Source organism: Cavia porcellus, unplaced genomic scaffold (genome assembly GCF_034190915.1).
Source record: "Cavia porcellus strain 051 isolate PalLab524CR breed Dunkin Hartley unplaced genomic scaffold, mCavPor4.1 scaffold_2, whole genome shotgun sequence".
NCBI lineage: Eukaryota > Metazoa > Chordata > Mammalia > Rodentia > Caviidae > Cavia > Cavia porcellus.
Genome location: NW_026947485.1, coordinates 138,977,987 through 138,999,345, shown reverse-complemented (window position 1 = coordinate 138,999,345; position 21,359 = coordinate 138,977,987). Strand labels below are relative to the sequence as shown.

At 36.7% G+C, this 21,359-nt stretch overlaps 1 protein-coding gene across 2 annotated transcripts in view; it reads left to right on the top strand.

Moving 5' to 3' along the window:
- The window catches only part of Camk4 (calcium/calmodulin dependent protein kinase IV), a 218,428-nt gene that overhangs the window by 135,835 nt on the left and 61,234 nt on the right, over window positions 1-21,359 (top strand). For both annotated transcript variants that reach the window (XM_063245466.1, XM_063245465.1), the window contains 2 exons: window positions 6,641-6,703; window positions 8,565-8,647. In XM_063245466.1, the coding sequence (XP_063101536.1) occupies window positions 6,641-6,703; window positions 8,565-8,647 (146 nt within the window). The remainder of the gene's footprint in view (window positions 1-6,640; window positions 6,704-8,564; window positions 8,648-21,359) is intronic.

Genomic DNA, 21,359 nt, shown 5'->3' with positions numbered 1-21,359 from the left:
TTATTTCCTTTCAATTTTACCCTTTTCTGGTTTCATTTTGACTCATAGTCCAGGTTTTTGTTTTTTTTTTTTTTTTTTCATTAATTTACTTTCTTTGGACAAATGGTATTTCCTCCTTACTTTTTGCTAAGCTCTTTTTCTAAAATTCTAGTGTATTTCATTCTTTCTCAGCACCGCGTAAGTCGTGACCTCCACATTATTAAACCTGGGTTCCAGTACTCAAGGGAACAGAAATGAGACTGTATTCACATTTTTATTTCTTTCCAATTGTTGTTATCCTTTTTCTTTTCATTTTATTCTATCTTCAAATGTATAACATTATCTTTTTGGAGTAGCTCTTATGTTTTGGAGAGGCTTTAGAAGCTCTTTAAATTCAATATATTGAAAACATCAAATATTTACATATATTTACTGCAGTATATGTTAAAACTATTTTAAAATTTTTGCTAATTTTTAAAATGATAAGCCCATTAAATTATTAAATGACAATAATATCTATTAAATTTTGACACAAATAAAATTTTTAGTGAAAGTACTATCTAAAATAAAATTTATTATATATATTTATATATGTAATTTATGTGTATAGTGAGAGAGATTGTTTGGCTAATTACTATCTGGCTTAATAAAATACAGCTTGACTTTTATCTATTTCTGCTTCAATTTGTTGAACTTATTGTTTTGTTTGAAATGTATGAAAAAATTCTAACCAAGAAATATGAAATTGTAAAAGGGAACATTCATATACTCCTTAGAAGGCCCTTCCAGGACCCAGAAACCATATTATGAGGTGAGAAATAAAGCTTTAGATTAGAATGGAAAATAAGTATCCTTTTCAAAACTGTGGTTGAAGGAAAATTAATTCTGAATTCAAAACAGATCACACTAGAAGATAATAATACTATCTCCAAAGTTTTACAATCTGACCTATTCTGAATGTTTCCAGAATGTAAATAGTAAGTTGTCTTAAGAACTAAAAGAAAGCATCCTGATATGTAATATGAGCTATAACATTTTTCAAAATGAAAAATATATTAGAAAATATTTTGTTGAGTATTCATTATAATGTGAAAATCACAAAAGATCCCACTATTTGTAATTATTTTATGTTGATCAGAAATATATGAAAACAAGAAGACTGTATCTTACATAAACTTAAAATGTCTAGTCAGAAAAATAAATTCTAACACCAGTAATCTTAATTTGGCATTAGGAACTCGTGTACAGTAACTTTTTAAAATCCGTCTACATATAGCCTATCTTTTTAAAATATGCTAAAATCTATTAATAAATAATAATAGGTATATCAAATTTTCTTTAACAGCATCTGCAGAAACTCTAAAGGAGAGGAAAGCGCTTTTTGGAAGAGATCCAGCAGGGGCATCCTAGTGTTCTGGCAATATCTCTGTTCCAAAGATCTTTTATTTGATACAAGTGGCATTTCTTTTGCTCACTGAAAAATTTTCATAAGATTTAAAATTTTGCATTATCAAACTTTCAGCATCCTGTTCTGCTACTAGACTGCTTCCTAGACTTTGCTATCTGTATCCCGTGGATGCCTGACACCATGGATTACACCATGTTCCCTGTGCCACACTCTAATGAACATTTTTCATGTTATACTGACAAGAGTCTGGTTTTCCTAAATGACTGCTAATGTAAGAAATCTTTTAGAGTAAATCCACTGCTTACATATTGGAGTATTTCAGATCACAAAAAAATGAACTTTCCCTGAACAGTTGAACTTTTGAAACAAAACTTACACTTTTCCTTACTGTCTTCCACTATTCATAGTTGGCATTATGTGTGTCAGTCTCATCCTCCAAATAAGATTATAATATTCTACTAGGACAGATCTTTTTTTGTTTGCTTTTTTGTATGTCCAGAAGTGTCTAATATGGAGCTGAACACCATGTGTTACATATTCATTATGTATACATTAAAGGAATAATTCAGAAGTCTTTGAATCTCTAGTTCCATGGATTACTTTCTATTAAGGTTCATTTCTTTTATTTTTTCTGCTTCAGAGATTTTGAGAATATGATGAAAATTATGGATTCTCTTCTGTTTTACAAAGCACAAAAGATTTCAGGTTTCAGCTCCAACCTTTCACATTGACTAAGGCTAACATTTTTCCATACTGCCTTACCATCTTAATCTTACAAAACTACCATCACAACAATTGACAAGAATCCCACAGTAGATTTGTGGTACAAATACTACCTCATCTGCTAGGCTTATTTGCCAACTAAGCAATTGTCCTACATATTTTTCAGTATAGATTCAAAAATATCTCTAGGGAAAAAATTCTACGTTATTAGTTTGTATGGTTCATGTGGGATACTGCTACGTAGTGAAAAATGTAAATATTAAGTATACCGATGACAAGTTATATCCTTATTAATAAGGATAAATAATTTGTTGACATGGAGGAAGCAAAAAAAGAGCACTTCAGAATTTTGTGCAAATTTAGAAGGAAGCAAATCAATATTAAAAATAATCAGCAAGGATAGCATGAGTTGTTTGCCAACAGCCATTTTTCAGGACAGACAAGACTCTCTATCTCCCTGGACCTCGGGCAAGGAGAAGGCCTGTAACCTTTCTGGGTCTTGCATTAGTTACAGATCTCTTACATGTAGAAGTACACATAGAAAATAATGAGAATACTGCTCAAGATTAGCATACAATGCAGAAAGACTCGGCTGTCTTCCTTTTGAAATGTGATATTGAACAATATAGAGTTAGAGCTGCTGCTACCGTGTTTCATGCCATTTGGAAAGAAGAGAGTCAGAGACACAACCACGACAGGGCAAGGGAACACACTGTCTGATTGTCAGGCTCTAGATTTGGCTATGTCTGTAGCCAGTTCTACTCTGACTTTCCAGTTATGTGTGCCAGTGAATTCCCTTTTTGGCTGAAGAAAGTTTGGGCTAGGAGTTTGTCACTTGACACTGAAAAGGTTTTGATCAACACAAAGTCTGTCTAAATTGGGAAAAATGGTTACACATCAGTTTCTGAGAAAAATGGGTGAAGCAGCTCTGAAAGTTTTTGAGGTATAAAGCATTATTTATATGAAGATGTATGTCTTCCTTTATCCTGTTACTGTGAAAGCCCGAGAGCCTACCAAGGTATTACACAGTCACTTGAACTAGGTTGTTTCTTATGAAATCACTTTTCTCTGCTCACAGTTCTGTGTTAAAAAGGAAAGATCATCTCATTCTCCCTTCATTTAGCCATAATTTATAGCTAGTGTTGCATTTTTATAGGAAATGACATGTGCCTTTAAAAACTAGCTGGGTTACATAGATCAACATCCATAAAATATGTAGAATAAGTTTTTTTTTTAATAGAATTGTGCATTCATTTTAATTGTCTGATTTTTGCTGGTAAGAATATGTTAAAATAACCTGAGTTTCCTAGCTGAACACATGGATAACCAAAAAAAAATTTTTTTTATAGTTTAGGAAGCTTTCCCATGACTATTTGGCTATTTAATACTTTCTTATATGCTTTGGTGAAATAGACTTTTGAAAAAAATCTCTGACTGGGATGGGGGTTGTCTTGGTTACGTTTTTCTTGTTGATGAGACAAAATACACGACCCTCAAAGTTAAAGGAGGAAAAGTTATTTAGCTCACAGTTTGTGGAGGTTTCAGTCCATAATTAGTTGGCTCCAAGACAGGATGGCATGGCACTGGGCAACATTTCAAGGTGGCAGAAGACAGCAGAGGCAGCAAGGGCAAGGTGTCGGGGGAGAGCAAGCCTCCTTTCCTTCCTTATATTGTAGGCAGGCTATGCTCCTTGGGCAGGTGTAGCACTCACAAAATCTCCATGCCCTCTTGCATAGGATGAGAATGCTTACAACGTAAGGCTCCCTGTGGAGTCTCTTAGTTAAACTTCAAAACTTCTCAAGTTGAAACAGTGTACCAACCATAACAGGGTTCTTTACTAGGCATTCTAGGGGCTGACAAAGTTATATGTCTGAAAAAAAATCAATATATTTATTTTAGTTACTTTCTTGTTGCTGACATACACAATACATGACACCACAATTTAAAGGATAAAAGGTTTATTTTGGCTCACAGTTTGTGAAATTTCAATCTGTACTGGGCTGATTCCAAGATACACTGGCACAACAAAGAGGCCTGGTCCATTCATTTAACTTTTATTCTCTGATGAAAGTGTTACTCAGCAAGCACACACTCTTGGAAAATGAAGAAAAGAACCTAAAAGGATTAAAAGGAGAAATATCTCATGGCATGGTGGGTAGGGGGAGGGAGAGAGAGAGGAAAGGGAGGGAATGAGATAAACACTTCGAGGCCACACGCCAGTGAGCTATTTCTCCCAATCAGATCTCACCCCCAGCAGCACTCAACTATAAATCATCAGTGGACTAATCCACTGAAGAGTATGAGGATCCTATGCTCCAGTGTCTTCCCCCAGAGCTCCATATATGAGCATGAGGCTTCAGGGGGACATTTAGGTATAAATCATGATGCTATTTATATGATGCAACTAAGGACAAGAACATGTAAAGTGTGTATTAATCCTTTTAGGTTCTTTTCTTCATTTTCCAAGTGTGTGTGCTTGTTGAGTAACATCATCAGAGAATAAAGGTTAAATGAATGGGTGTTGTTCACCATCTTGAATGTCGTGATTGGTTATTACCATTGAAAAGGAATTGGAGCTGGGGATTTAGCTCACTAGCATAAGCACCTGCCTGGCAAGTGTGAGGTTGTGAGCTCTACTGGAAAAAAAAAAGGAAAAAAAAAAAAAAAAAACAAAGCAACAACAACAGAAAAGCTAAAGGAATTGGATTTCTCCTTAGCCACCCTTTCTTCTTCAGAAGAAGTAACTTAAAACATAGAATCTATTCTTCACTTAAAACAGTTTTTGAATATGTTCCCAATCTGGCTGTGAATGGCACATAAATCTCCTTACGCTTACTTCTGACCATCTGAGCTCTGCTAGTCCAGAGATTCTAGGTGACCCATATGGTAAAAACTACAGTAAGAGTACAGGTGTTATCTAGTCATTATTTTTGATGGAGTTCATCGAGAGAAGTGTACACTCAAACCTTTCCACATGCACATGACGTGTAGAGATATGACACTCCCCGTCATTGTAGTTAAGAATTTCCAAACAGTTATAGTAATTAATACACTGTGGATTGTTGTCTTCATAGTAGTTATTCAGAGAACAAGATAGAGGCATGATATTTTGTCCAAATTCTGTTTCATTGTCATTTGTGTCCTTTTTTTTTCCACCTTAAAAAAAGAGTTAATCGTGAATTTTGAGAGGGAATCCGCTTTAATTTTGAAAACAGTAAATTCAGTGACCATTATCCTACATACGGATATTCATCAAGTAGTGAACTAAAAACTGTTCTTTCATGGCCAGCAAAAGAAACTAGTTTTTGATAAGAAGGAAAAAAAATTAAGTGGCTCATATAATAGAAAGTTCAAAGGACAAAATAGTTCACTTATAGCTGAATTCAGTGAAGAAATATGAAGAATAATCAATATGAAGAAATACGAAGAATCATCTTCATATTTCAGCAGTATTTTTTTTCTTTTGCTAGCTTCATTTTCAATAAAGTGAAGCCTATATGGTATTTTGTAAAAAATGGTCAGTGGTAGCAACAGTGTCTATCTCTTTTGCTCTCATGATTTCAAAAACAGAGAATACCTCTTTCACAACAGTTCGAACCAGTGAGAACACTCTGGGATGACTTGGGTCTGCTGAATATCCTTGATGCCATCACATATCCTGAGAAGAGAACACTGTGATTGGTTGATCTGGGTTATGTACCACCTCTGTGTGAGGAAGGCAGGTGATGTGATTGATACCTCTAATGGATTTGAGACAGAAATTTACATAAGTGAGAGAAAGGAAAGGATGAGGGGTAGGTTGAGATGAATTTGTACCTTGGAAGTAACAGTGATGATGACTTTTGTTACGTAGAAGGATGGTGGAGATGTTATAAGGAGGTCTTACAAGTTATGATACTATCGGAGGTACTTTTCTTGTTGCTGAGACAAAATACCCAATTATCCAAAATTAGAGAAAGGTATATTTAGCTCATAATTTGCAGAGGTTTCAGTCCATAATTACCCGCCTCCATGGCAGAGTGGCATCGCAGAGAACAATTCATACTGTGCAGAATACAGCAAAGCATTAAGGAACCATAATAGCACCTTTCTGTCCCTGTTTACTTATCCAGGCTGCTGAAGGTGGATGGCACTTATACCCTTAATCCTAGTGCCTGTGAGCCTAGCATTGCAACAGGAATCGGTTCCACACATTCTAGATCCAGCCACCTCTGCAAAAGCCCTACCTGTGACCACATGTGACTTTGGGGGTATGTCTAGACATGAGCCATTACAGATGCATATTAGTTCTGCACTACTAAGGAGAAAGAAGACGTAAGAAACAAGCTTTGAGCCAGCGATGTACGCGCCTGCTTGGCAAACAAGAGGTTGTGAGTTGGATCCCTGGTAACAAAAAATAAAAAAGCTGGAAATTAGGTTCTGCTAATAGTCTAGTACGGTCAGGTGGTTAATGCTTTGTGTGATCTTGCCGCAGTGACGATTCTTTCCTGAGAGTTTCTTTCAGTTTACCTTTTTTATTTTGCCTTTTAGGTGGACAAAAAAATCGTGAGAACTGAGATAGGAGTTCTTCTTCGCCTCTCACATCCAAACATTGTAAGTTTTTTTTTAACCTACTTTTTAAAGTTTTTTCCAAAGTCGTTAAATGGAATTGTTGTCCTTTGCTATCTGTGTGGATAATGAGAAGAAAATTCTACCACTTTGGAACCCATGATGGCCTACTTCTTGTCCCCATCACATTCTCAATAATTTGGCTGCAAAAATTTACATAACTATTTAGTCAGTTCCAGAGTGGATGGATTAGCTTTGTATACCACTTTTATTTTTATGCATAAAAGGATAGAAAAGGAGAATTTTATTTCATTCTAATAAAGCGTTGGCTTTCTTCCTATTTCATGTGTTTATCTTATTAACATGCCACTGCCGAAAAAGGCTGTGAAGAGAATATGCTGCCCTCCAAGGTGATTGCGGTCTCCGTTGAGGGAGTATCTGCTTCAGAAACAATGTGAGAATGCAAACAGATGATGCACTTGAATAGGAAAATGAAACACCCTCAGAAGCGCTGCTTTAGGCGATGTCCGGACAAAGCCTCCAAGGGAAAAGCCTAGTGAAAAGCTTTTTGGAGCCAATGAAGTGAAAAAGAACAAAGTCATTTTCTAAACCATAGCTTGTTTTTATGAATTAAGCCATCTATTTAAAAAAATATTTTACTCACTTCTGAGAAAGCTGTTGTGTCTTAAAGAGCGATCTGCAATGCTTAGGATTAAGGCAGAGAATTTAAAACAATCTATGTGTTGGGATATATTTAGCTATAAATACAAAATATTGTTATTAAAAGAGACTAGAAGCCAGGCAGCTCTTAGCATCAATTCAGTTTCTCAATATCACCATCCAGCTCATCTATGTCTTGTGATGCTCAGTGTATAGATTTTCACTCTCATGATTTCCTTCATGGTTCTAAAATGGCTGCTCCACAGTTTTCAAGTATTCAGTTTACGTTCAGGTAAGATGGTGGAAGGGCCTCAGCAGCAGAGGCAAGTGAGGAGAAAAAATTCCCCTCAGAAACTCTAGTGACTGAATTCTCTTCAAGTTTTATTGGCCACAACTGGTCACAAAATCATCCTTAACTGCAAAGAGGCTGATAGAGCAAAAACTTATCATAAATGGCTTAGTTCCATCATGATCCACAATGTGGGATGAGATACTTTATTTCCCTGAACAAAATCAGCATTCTGGGTGCAATAATGTAGGGAGAAAGGCTTGGGATGGGCAACTAACAAAACACACATTCTCAGTCCCTATTTTTTTATGCATCTCTTCTTTCCAAACCCAAGTCATGTGAAATTTTCCTCAAGTATGTGTAGAAGCCCTGACTACTAAAGTCCCATATTTATAGAGAAAAATATCTCAAATGGGTTGAAATATTTTGAATTTGAGTGTGATGAAGACGCTGGTGTGGTCAGTCCCATCTCTGCCACACTCCTTTCCAAGAATCCTTCCAGCCAGCGGCGGTGTTTCAGCATGTGAGGACATCCTTTCCTTTCCATGCAGACTTTAACCTAATCCTGTCCAGGTTCAGACCCTCGTTACCAAGACAAAGAGGTGTTTCATATGTCTGCCAACAGTGACACTTTCAAAGATTTTAGAAACTTGTGGGTTTTTTTTTTATTATTGAAATTGAAATATTTTAGAAAACTTTAGGAAGTGTTTTTAGGATAGTTATCAAAAGGAAAAATGGTAAAATGCAATAAGACCTTTGAAAAAGATGAGAGAATGGATAAAATCCACAACCTAGAAAGATAGTGACTAACATATCCTTGATACTAGAATAAAGAATTTTTATTAAAAATTATTGAATATATCACTATTACAGTGTCATTTTTGTTATAATTTTAGATAAAAGAAATATGAAAATAAAGAATTTATAATTTTCTTTTTATGTATATCTTTCCCCCAGATAAAACTTAAGGAAATATTTGAAACCCCTACAGAAATCAGTCTGGTCTTAGAACTCGTCACAGGAGGAGAGCTATTTGACAGGTGAGTTAGACCTGGACATCTAACCACAGAAATGTTTGCTTGAAGACAACAAAAACATCGCAGGCAAAACAATCTTGAAATTTTTCATAATGAAAGATCATGCTAGTATAAAGTGTCTTATTAAATCAGTCTCTCAAGAATGATGTTGAAGGCTGTTTGTGGTGATACATGCCTGAAATCCCAGCACTCAGGAGGCTGAGGCAGGAGGATCACTGTGAGTTCAAGGAGAGCGTGAACCACAAAGTGAGACTCTGCCTCAAATAAAAAAAATAAAATAAAAAGAATGTTGAAGAAAGACGGATAATATTGAATAAAATATAAGAATTTGGGACACATGGTAATTAAAAAGAGGAACAATGTACTATTTACCTTTGCAAATGTTTATTTGCCTAATAAAAAGTAGAATTCCTAAATTACGTTACATTTAAATGAAATAGTTATGAGAATATTAGAATGCTTGAGAAAAATACAGAAATTTAAGCATGTACTATAATAGTTATTTACTATGATCCAAAAACATAAAAATCAATACTCTTCAAGTGAGTAATCTTAAATTTCTTTAATAGTCCGTTTAAAAATTTTATGTTTCAGAGTGAGCCGTGTTCTCCTTTGCTAATTTGTACCCATTTTGGTTGTCTGTGATGAATGCATTACTCAAAGCATAAGTTGAGAACAGGAAAGGGAGGAAGCCTTTGAACCTGCAGGACAGTGAAAGCATTAGGGCGCCATAGTTTTCCTCACATCCACGCCTGCTCAGGAGGAGACTGTCTGTTCTAAGGGGCTCCTGGCAGCCCTTTTGCTGTGGTCGTCAGAGTAGTCGACAAAGAGTGAATCTGGAGGAAGATAAAGAGACTAAATGTGTGTTAGGATGGGGCAGATGCTGCCCGCTGATCTAAAGGTCTTGGTCCAGGACTCAGGTAGGCAGAATTGGGCTGCAGTGTAGGAGGACGATGGAAGAGAACTAAGCCCTGGATCACAGTAAATTCCTCGTACCCATCTGCTGATGAGTGAATGAATGAGCAGCTGCTAAAATGAGTACACTGTGAGGAGGAAGAGATCTAAAGGGGTTTGGTGTTAATTATTTTGGGAGAGAAAAGCCTCTTCCTGCCTGCTATGGTCTGAATATTTACACTGCCCCAAATGTATAAATTGAAATAATCACCCTCAAGGCAGTGGTATTGGGAGGTAACAAAATCTGTGAGGTAGTAAGGTTAAAAGGGTGCTCTTACAGTGAGATTAGCATCCTTATGAAACAGGCCCAGAAGAGACTCCATTCCCTTTCTTCCGTGTGAGGAGCACAGTAGAAAGTCTCTGTTGATTATAAAGCTAGACCTTTCAGTCCCAAATCTGCTGACACCATGAACATGGACTGCCCAAACTCCAGAACCGAGAAAAATGGTTTTGTTGTGTATAAGCCATCCAGGAGATGATACATTGGTATAGATAGCTACCCAAGTAAACAAAGGCACTTTTCTTCCCCCTAGAAACCTATTCATATTGTTTTGTAAAGCTTTTGTATGTTTTTAACATTACCAAGAAGATTTGATGAGAAGGAATAAAGTAACTGAGTTGAGCTTGACTGAAACTACACGTGTGTCATTTACATGCTCAGCTTTGTGTGTGAGTGTGTGTGTGTGTGTGTGTGTGAGAGAGAGAGAGAGAGAGAGAGAGAGAGAGAGAGAGAGAGAGAAAGACAAAGAGAGAGAGAGAGGGATCCATTGATAAAGTTACAGCCCACATGATCTAATCACTTGCAAAAGTCCTATGTTAGAACTTATGAGTCCTTTTGATCTAAACCATACAGCATAGACTAAAAAATTATAATACTTGGGCTATTTTATATTTAAAGAATGATGATCCATATAAAGGAAGTGGGCATCAGTAGTCTTTATTCGTTTGATAGACTCACAGTTCTGAATCTTGACGTGACCACTCAAGGACAAATAGCTAACTTGACTGATTGATTTGCCTAAATTTGTGAACCTCAGAACAAAGTTGAAGCTGTTCTATGCAGCTAAAAAGGTTTAGACCGCTTGAATCCACTGTAAGACTAGGTAATTTTATTTCTAAGACCATCATGTTCCCTCATCCTTAGACAAAGCTCCTCTGGATTAACTTGGGTATTGCCAGAATTTTTCTATAATGGCTTCTTTTTTACTGTCTCTTTGTTTCTTTTCTTCATGGACATATTCCTTGTTTAAGCTCATTAGTAAAGTTAGTTTCTTTTCAGTTGCTGTTGGTGTTGGACCTAGGAGTTTTCTCTAAGGAGACCTTGCAGATCTCCCTGCTAATTATGGTCTATTAGAGGAAAATCTCATGTTCTTTAATTTTAAATAATTGCTGACATGCAGTTACCATCTACCTGCCAGTAGCATTTGCTGTTTACCTACCTACTTCTACTTGTTTGAATAAACTTGGAATCAAGGGTCTCTACTTCCCTTCTTCCCAAACTTTTTTCCACAAAAGAATTTGAGATGGGATTTAATTCATCTTATAGAACTGTTCAAAAGAAAACACAAACTAATGGGAGAAAGAGAAAAGGAAAACGAAAAATATATTTATGAACAAGATAGTTAAGATAGTTGTACAGTTAGTTTCTCTTAGTTCATTGGAAAAAAAGGTTTGTGCTAATATTGTTTGGACAAAATATCATCGCTGTATCTTGTACTCTGAATAACTACTATGAAGACAATAATATACAACATATTAATCATTATGACTCTTCTACTAACCTGTTTTGAATCTGTTTTATTGTTTTTATTTTTTCTCTTTAAGATAAAAAATAAATAAAACTAAATGGCACTGACAAATATCATTGCAGAGATGAAATAGGTGAAATATTAACACTTAACAGAAAATATCAGACAATGGCAGACAGCGTGTAAAGCACTCAATCCCAACTCTTAGTGGTTTTAGAAGATAAACTTACCCCTCAGTGTTATTCACATCATTGACATACCTGAGATGAACTCGGCTTCTGCATTAAGTTACATAATCTATGTTATCTTAAAGTTGCATCAAGCTGAAAATGTATCCTGCATTATTATCCAATCTGCTGGGCTTTGTTTTTCCTTGTGGCTTAAAAAATCATAAATCAGACTCCTTCTGTATTTAGGTCAAACTCAAATTTATTTAGTTGTCACAATAAGAATTCATTCCTGGTCTAATGAGTACTTTAATAATACCTAATGAATGAATTGATGGAACAAGGGATGAAGAGATAATCATGTTAGTCTATTCCAGTCAAATTGGTTGTATTTCATTAGCAAAAGATTTACTGCATGATGCTTATAAAAAATTAAACATAGCTAAAATCCAAGAGGAATCTGCTTTCATGCACAATTTAGGTAGTAAATTATATATGGGAGAAATCACTAGAAATTTTGGAATGAAATCAGTGCTTTTTATATCCAAGAAAAATATATCCATGTATATGTGTATATGCAAAAACACATACAATTATATTATGACATCATGGGAAGAAGAAAATTCCTGAAGTTTTCTGTTTAGTCCTTCTCAATATCACAATTCTTAAAACCTCAATATCATTTCCTTTGAAATTTTTAATTGGACGTGGTCTGAAGTTATTTGCTTTAAGAGTTCATTTTTAGGGGTATTTTTGTTTTAAGAAAATAATTGTATTTCACTGCAACTAATTCAACAGTATCCCTAACTTGCTAATTAAATCAAAGTATTTTTTCTGATTTTTGCCTGATAATTCTAGTTTGTGAATATCTTCTGAATTCTTTGTCTCTGCTTTTCTGCTCTCCTCTATTGTTTTTGCTTGCCACTGACAAAAATTATGTTAAAACATTATACTTTGAAGCTCTGAAAGTTATTTCTGTTCAAAAGGCCATGTTTTCTTTTACCCTGACAGGCCTTTAAGGTAAGAAAGAGATCACTTTAATATACTCGGGTGTTTGGCTGATTCAAAGCTGGGCCTTTTAAGGGCTTGTCTGTTTCATGCCAATTCCTGTTCATAAGATTTTAAGGATCTTAACTTTAATCCAGGGAATTTTACTAGGAATTTTCCTAGTAAAATTTTTTTTCCTAGAGGAATTTTCCTCTCTGAGATGGCCAGAAGCTTTGTTCAGTTCTCGGCCAGTGAACTGGTGCTTTAGAAGTGGCAATGCCTTCCAGGTGACTCTAAGGTATCTGGGCACATTTGCTATGCTAGGTTGTTTTTGTCCTGTATCTGGTTCCTGAAGCTTTCACTTCTTTGGTAACTTTCTGCTGTTTACAAATAGACGTTTTTAAATATTTTATTTAGCTTGTTCTCATTGTTCTAGCCTTGAGGCTTGTCTAATCAGCATCGCTGAGAGCAGGAGATTACATGAGGTTTTAAAAGTCTTCCACAGATACTAGTATGTTTTCCTCTTTCAAAAAGTCCCCCCTTTTTTGGACAGCTACAGAAAATGTAATGTCTGTGCTATGCAGATGTGGAAACTGAGAACTGATTAAGATAAATTATCTTGCCAAAATACGTAACCAGGTTGTCTATTGGCCCAGACATTTCCTGTTTGCATAGCGTCACTTGTTTCTTTATTAAATTCAGCCAGGCTCTTCCACATCATGTCAAAGGGAATAAATCATTGCTTAATTTATTTGTGGAGAATCCAAGAGGTCATTAGTTCTACACAGCGCAAGACTTAGTTCACTTGAAGACTCTTCAAATTTTGGAAGGTACTATCATCCCCATTTTTTCAAGAGCATAAGCTAAAGAAGATATAGACAAGTGTAAAAGTCAACCTTGAAACTCATATCTGTATGATTTCACAGTAGGTTTTGTCTCATTTTTACTTTGTATTCTACTCTCCAAAACATAAAGTGATCTTTTTGTAAACTCTTAAGTTGTCAGAATCCAAGAGAAGCAATGGTTATGTTTGAGGACTACGTATCTGATCACAATCTTGTTTATCAATCCTAACCACCATTCTCTTCAGCATTTTTGGATTCTAACTCATGGTGAAAACAAGCTGAATACTCAGGACATTTACCATCAGAAGAAGCTTCTAGATATAAGATTTAAACTGTGTCTTGCACTCATCTTCCTTGACTTATGTCATGGTTAATACTAGGTTAACCAAACTTAAGAAAAGTCTAGACTCTTGTGTTCAAAATCAGTCATTAATGTGATGCCTGAAGTTAAGTTCTACAGTATAGATTGCCTGTAAAAGATGTTAGTCACTCTAAGGAAGGCCACCTTTGGGTATGGATTGTATAAGCACTTTATTATTATGATTTCATATATTCCTCACAGCAACATATATACAAGATATGCCTTGATATATGTGTTTTTCGGGTAAGATAACTGAGATTAGAGAAGCCCATTACCTTCCTTTAAATCACTCAGCTTATATATGATCTAGTAATAACAGTCATTAAATAAGCATAAAGTAAGTGCATCACATTCCAAAGCATGTGATTTGTCTGTCATGTCGTGCTCCTTCTGTGTAAGCAAGTGTCAGTTTTCTTACACTTAGAAATAAAACTTCGGGACTGGAGATTTAACTCAGTAGCAGAGTAGTAGCAGCCTAGCATACGAAAAGCTCCAGGTTCAGTGCCCAGCACTGCAATGAATGAATGCATCATTTAATAAATAAGGCTTTGGGGGTTTAATTTAGTATTTTAGGCTATTCAAGTATTGAGTGAATTTTAGTAATTTTAGCTCAACTTTAGTTAACTAAAGTTAAAATTTAATAACTGTTTTAGTTAAATTTGGTTATTTTAGCATAGTTTTTCAATTGTGAATATTTTAAATAAATCTGTTTATTGGTTTTATCTGTCTCTGTGTGCAAAGAAAACCTACTTTGATTTGTACTAGATGTATACTTTTTAAAAAAGCTTGGCTATTAAGGAAAGGATTGAGATAAGGTAATTCAAGGGAACATAAAATAAATGGAAGCTTATTTGTTATTTCAAAATGTAACACCGGGAATACATTTATTTTCTGATAGGAAGGAGCCTCTAGGGATGAGAAGTAGGAGAGATCTTTGTGACAGGGACTTATATTTTGGAACAATGTTCCAGAGAAAGCACAGTCATACAGAGAGTTAAATAAAGGAATTTGTTTAGTGTAGGCTTGTGCTTCTTCCTCAGAAGCATAAAGAGATGAGATTCTAAAACATGAGACGAGATGAGATTCAAAGAAGTAGACTAGTTAAAACAATTTTGAAAAAAGAAATACAGAGTTGGAGGATTACTGTGGGAGCTGAGATATAATGCCACCTTGCTCATAAACTAATATATGAACTTTTTATGAATGCTGGGAAAAGATCTGAGGCTCCTGGGTTGAAGACAAAAGACTCAATTTCTCATGGTGTGGCAAGTTTGTAAGCATTGTTTGTGTCAATTTCCTTCCCTCTTCAGGCTCCATGAGGACAGACAGGAGTCCAGATGGATGCCTGCATGTAGACTAAGCATGAAAAAAGGAGTAGTAATTCAAATGTCATCAACTGGTGAATGAGCAAACAGAATGTGCAATGCAGATCATTCAGTAATGAAAAAAGACTTTTGACCACACTACGTAGATCAGTGATGGCGAACCTTTCAGAGAGGAGGGCCCAACCTGCAACCCAAAACCACTTATTTATCGCTAAGTGCCAACACTGCAATTCAACCTGAATACTGAGGGTTTCCATTTAGAAAAAAAACAACTCACACATTAACATCTTTTGTCTTTACAAGAAAAGCAAATAACACGCATTCCCCAGGTTCACCACTGACATAGATGAACATCAAAATCCCTATGCTAAGTAGAAAAAGCCAAACACTGAAGACTTTATATTGTCTGACTCTCTTCATATGGCATTTCCAAAAGGGGAAAGTCTTTGGGGACATAAAGTAAAGGCTTCCCAGGACTGAGAATGGCCAAAGTTGGGGTATAAGAGGGTTTGATAACTCAGATTCTATTTTTTCAGTATTGTTACAGATGGGAAATTTATCTTCAAATAATGGCTGGGATAAATGGAGTAAGGCTCTTGAGGAAGGAAGGGTGTTAGAAACTGAGGATATGAGAACAGATAAGGAGAAGAATAAAGAGGAGTACTAAGGAGTACTGAGGAGTACTTCTGAGGAGTACTGAGCGTCTGCCGAGGTGAAAGACTACACGTATTTGAAAGCTAGTCTGTGGCATATTTTGTTATTGGTCACCTCTCATATCGCTCATGCATCATCTATTTCCTTTGTTTTTTATCCAGTTTCCTAGTTGTCTCCTTCTTGGTCTCTTTCCTGAGTTCCTCTATCCCTCTCCACCTCTTAAGGGTCTGTGATTCCCTTAAATGTCTTCTAAATTCTCTGTAGGTAAAATCAATACTCACCAGTGTCTTGGGCCACACTGTGAGTAGGAATTCAGCAGAAGCCCTTAATATCAACAATGTGCTGGGCATTTTTACCAGAAGGTTCCACTGGCATCTCTAAGTCAATATGCTCTCAGATGAGCTCAACATCCTTCTGTTTTCTCAGGCTTACTTCTTCCTATCTCTGTGAACTCACAAACTAAGCCAGTCAGAATTGGTTTCTTCTCCTTTCTCTTAGTTCTGCCTGTTCTGCCCCAAAGTTTCTCCTCTGAGCAGCTCTCAAACTCATCGCTTCCTTGCCTTCCAATTGCTCCTGGATTTGGGATGGTACACATTCCCTGTCCCACTGCAACACGCTCCTAGCTAGTATTAGTTTTACTCTCTTCTCTGTTTAAAGCACAAGTCTCATGAGGTCAGCCAAGAAGATTGTTCACCACTTTTGGTTCAAGTCCAAATGTTTTTAAGGGGCCCGGAGATTTAGCTCAATGGCATAAACACCTGTCTAGCAAGCATCAGGTCATGAATTCGATCCCTGGTACCAAAAAAAAAAAAAAAAAATGTTTAAACGTAAACAACAAAATCACTTACAACCTGGGTTCGTCCCACCATTCTAGCTTTCTCACTACCAAATTAATTTTAGTAATTTTCTCCACCCTTTAGGGGCACACAGACTAGAAAAGAGAAGGGCAGACTGTGATAAGTGCTCCATTTTTTTTTTTTTTCTTTTTGAGACAGGGTCTCACTATGCAGTTCCAGCTGGTCTTGAGCTCACTTTGTAGCCCAGACTTGTCTTAAATTTGCAATGATCCTCTTGCCTTAGTCTCCCAAGTGCTAGGAGTATAGGGTGGACTTTCATATTTTTAATACTGCCCATCACCTTTCCCCCAAAATCAGTTTGAGTATATAAAGACACCCTATGTATCAAAAGATTAAAAAATGAGAGATAGAGACTAATAGTAAAATAAAGAAAAAGACCAGTGCACAAAAGGAATACACATGGTGTCTCATTTGCTGCTAGAAGTTGGCCCTCAGTTTGGCTACAAAAATTCATATGGGAAATATCCCATGTCATAAGTGAGATACAGATATTGTGCAGTGTGCACCAAATGCAAGGATTTTCTAAGTCTGAAATTGCTTCAACGTAGAGTAGACTGTTCTAACCCAAATCTTATATTAGAAGATTTGGCAGTGTTAAATGCAAGAGCACAACACCCTGGCAGCGGGTGAGACATGAATTTCTTTGTCTCTATTTCAAATGTTGGCTGAGGCAGAAAGCAAGCAGTTTCTAGATATTTGTCAAGTGAGTGATTGAGTAAACAGTGTGCCCTCCAAAAGCAATTCATATAAAGTCTTCGGGTCAGGCTTTTCACTCACAGTGTGAGAGAATTAAATAGGAATCCTGTAGGCCCATCCCTAGGTCTGCAGCTTGATTCAGCTTTGTTTTCTCCTGTACTACAACTTTCCAACTAGCACCCATACTGACCTACTGTCTTCCAGCCCCCTCCCCAGTGCTAAAATATAACAGGTGCTAGTGGACCTTTGAGACTATCTTTGTTTAATATATGAATCTAATACTCTCAGGGAGAGTTTTTTGACAGCATCAGGAAACCCCCTATCCCACCCCAAGTGAGGAAAATCAGTAATGAAATTTATAAATGAATTAGGAATTTACGTTGGGTGCACAGCAAAATTCATTTTAACATAGTTTTATATGTAACAGCTTAATGGTGTACTGGTGGCCATAACGATTGGTTCTTAAAACTCACATTATTCAGGGTTTTTACTCTCTGACATTTTATCCTTCAGTCTATACTTACGTCAAACCAATGTCTTTCTCACATAACCTAGTCATCTAACAACACAGTGATTTGAGAGAGGGCTGTGCTCAGTGGCAGAGCAGTAGGGAGTCTGATCTCCATGCCAGGAAGTCTGAAGCCTCGGGATGTGATCAGATTAGAGCTCTTGGGCTGCAGTGCTTGTGCTAACTGCCTGGATGTAGATGTGCTCAATTCAATTTGCGGCCATTAGTGTGATGGAGGCAGATGCACATGAGCCATGCATTAAAGCAGATCCTGGAGAGAAACGAGCATTACTCGTATCCTCTTATCCTACAATTTTAAAATGATAAGAAGGAAAACAGACCAGCGAGGGGGAAGAGGCATGCATGGGCCAGCACAGAAAGCTGTGGAAGTAAAAAGCACGTGACTGGAGGAAGAGAGGCGGTTGAGGCCAGAGGATTGCGGGGAGGCTCCGGGAGCATCCTGCTGCCCTTGTGTTTCCTTTCCAGATCTCCAGACATCCATGAGGACTGGAATCCCTAGGCAGCATTTTACATCAGTGTTGGGATTAAACCTGGGAGACCTTTTTTTTTTTTAATCACTGAGCCTTCTGGCACTGCCACGACTCAACACTGAAATGTGTGGTCCTAACCCTTAGAAAATGATGTTAAAATGCTGACTGCATATTATTTGCTTTCATATGATTTTTCAAAGCATAAAAAGGAAATTAGTTTACTAAACTTAAAGAGAAATCCAGCCATAAATGTGCTCAAAAACAAAAACACCACCTCTAGTTACCTGTTATTAAGTGTTAAAAACTCTATACTGACTGAATACCTTCATGCTGTAAAATATCCAAATTACTGGTATATTTTATATAAATAAACCTTTGGCTGTTTAACCATGGTTCAGCTTCATTACCAGTTTCTTTAAGTGCCAGGTAAGTTGTATAAAGAAATTGTTATGTGTCACTTTGTGTAACAAATACAGTGTTCTGGTCTTACTGAATTTAAATCACTTTGATTTTATTTCTGAGGTTTATGTTACAGTAATGCATAAAACTGTATACCTTTAAAAGTTCATTCCTAAGGCCAAAAATAACCCTTTACTTCATTCCTTTGGGAAGCAAGCGCAGGGCTGTTTCCCTCTGCCAGCATACTTAGCATGGGCATCACTTTCAAGCCCAGGGCTTTTGTTCCTTGTGTTAAGGAATATAAGCAAAGGAATTATTCAGATGTTCACAGCATAAATTTTTTTCTGAATCCATTCCCTTAGCAATTAATACTATTGCCACAGATACGTTATAGACCACATACCTTGTGCAATGCTTCTAGCTAGGTTCTGCAAAACAGCCTAATGAGAAGGCAGAGACTTTCCACAAGGCATTGTCCAAAGACACGTATTGTTAGCCTTTTGACCTAAGTGCGTAGATGAAAATTCCAATAATTCATTTTCCTTTCTTTGATCACTAATATCTTCACTTACAATCATAATTCTAAGTTATAAACCTGCCTTTGCAATTTAAGTTCTCTACTTTCTAGTCAACCTCAAAGGACTCAAAAATCAACCTCACCTTACACAATATTTAAAATCAAATGTTTCTGTTCCATTAATTTACTCCTGTGACACTTTGATTAATAATTAATGAATAATCTGGTAAGGAAAAAATAAATAATTTGGGAAGGAAAAAATGAATCTCCTTTTACCAGAAGCACCCTTGATGCAAAACAGTTGAAGGGTGATGGCAGGCCAATACATGGGATGCAGATTTCAAACCAAGACAGGTCCCAAGAAAGCTCCACATTTGGTACCCTTGCTCCACAAACTGCCTCTAGAGGTGCTGTTTCTCACTACAGCATTAACAAACTCCTCAGCTCTACAATCCCTGTGTACCATGTATTGCATCTTTTGCTTGTAACTTCTTTTTCTCCACCATCTGTGGTTTCATCTGGGCCGGAGCCCAAGTTTTACTTTTTTATATCCATCAAATACTTGACTCACATCAGACAGTTGGAAATATTGATGAATATCGTCACCCCATCTTCATGCTCTCTGGGAATGATCTTTTTCCTTTTTCACTGTTGTTTGAACAGCTTCCTCCTGCCTGATCCTCTGCTTCTCTCCCTTAGTATTCCAAACCTCACTTCACACCCTTTCCATATCTGGGAAATTTCTATGTACTTTTTAAGGTCTCAGGTATTTCTGGAATCTTTTCCCCAGCCACCATAGCTCCAGAATACATTAATGCCTTTTCAGAATCTTTGGGGGTAGTTACTAATGCCTCTGTGCCAGCATGTAGCACACTCTGTTGATTGTTGTCTACTGATTCTAGGAGAATCTCCCGAGTAAGAAGCTGTCTCCTTCATTACTAGGTGCCATGAACGTAATAGATTCTCCACAGTATTTATTAAATAAATTAAATGTTTAATAATTCAATTATTAAAAGGATGTATTTGTTAGGATGTATCCTCTCTACTCATTAGGTGAATGATTTTATTGATTTGATATAACATACATGACGGGAAATCAGGGCAAGTTCCATTAACCATTCTTCTTATTCACACAACTTTTCTCTTTACTTTATCTGGAAACAGCTCCCCAAAAAATTCACTCCTCCATCCAGCTAGTTCATAGACATGCATACAATGTTCCATTAAGACTTGTTCCATTAGGAGTGTAACAACAAACTGCCTTAGACTGGGTGGCTTTTAAATAAGGCGAATTAATTTCTCATAGTCCTGGACTGGAAAGTACAAGATCAAAGTACCCACACATTCAGTATCCAGTGACGTGCTGCTTTCTGGTGTGTAGATGGTGCCTTCTTGTTTTTATCTCACATGGCACAAAGTGGGAGGCACACTCCAGGACTCTAAGGGTCCCACTGTCATGACCTAATCACCTCTCAAGGGCTCCACCTTCTAAGAGCTAGGACATTAATGGCTCAGCTGTAACATGAAGTTTGGGACACAAAAACAGTCCATAGCATGCATTAACCCTAAATTATGATCAAAAGAAAATACACAAACCACATCTAAGTCAAAGCTTGAGATTTCGTAATAAACCAATGACAGTGCAGATAATGCATTTGCAAAGCTCGTGCGCATAAGAACTGTGTATGTATTTAGCCAACAACTTGGGGGCATGGATCACAGTTGTGCAACCTGGCTCTGTTCAACTCTGGAAGTACCATTTGTGCAGAGTAGGACTTGAGTAGTACCTTATGGAGGGGTTCCACAAAGTAGTTTGCGGGAAGCTCTAATCTTGGTTAGGGACTCTGGAGAAAATGTACACTTGTTTTTGCAAGTCACGAAGGGAATTATTTTCTCCTCATGTTTGTAACAATTGCTCTCTAAGTCTTGGCAAGACTAAAAAGATCCATGTTCCTGAGGGTGCAGGTGCAATGCAGAGTGCTGGTTACATCTGTGCTCACTGATGAATGTATCATAAAACCTACATCTAGAGCACAGCGAGGTAATATTAGTCACAGCAGTCAATGTACGTTCACAATGGTCTTTGTTTCCCCTTGTCTCATACATAATTTTAAAATGTTCAGAAAGTCTAGGTTAATAAATTATTTTAATTAAATGTTATTAAGTTTTCTATCAAATCTAATAATGAATCTAGAAAATATCATCT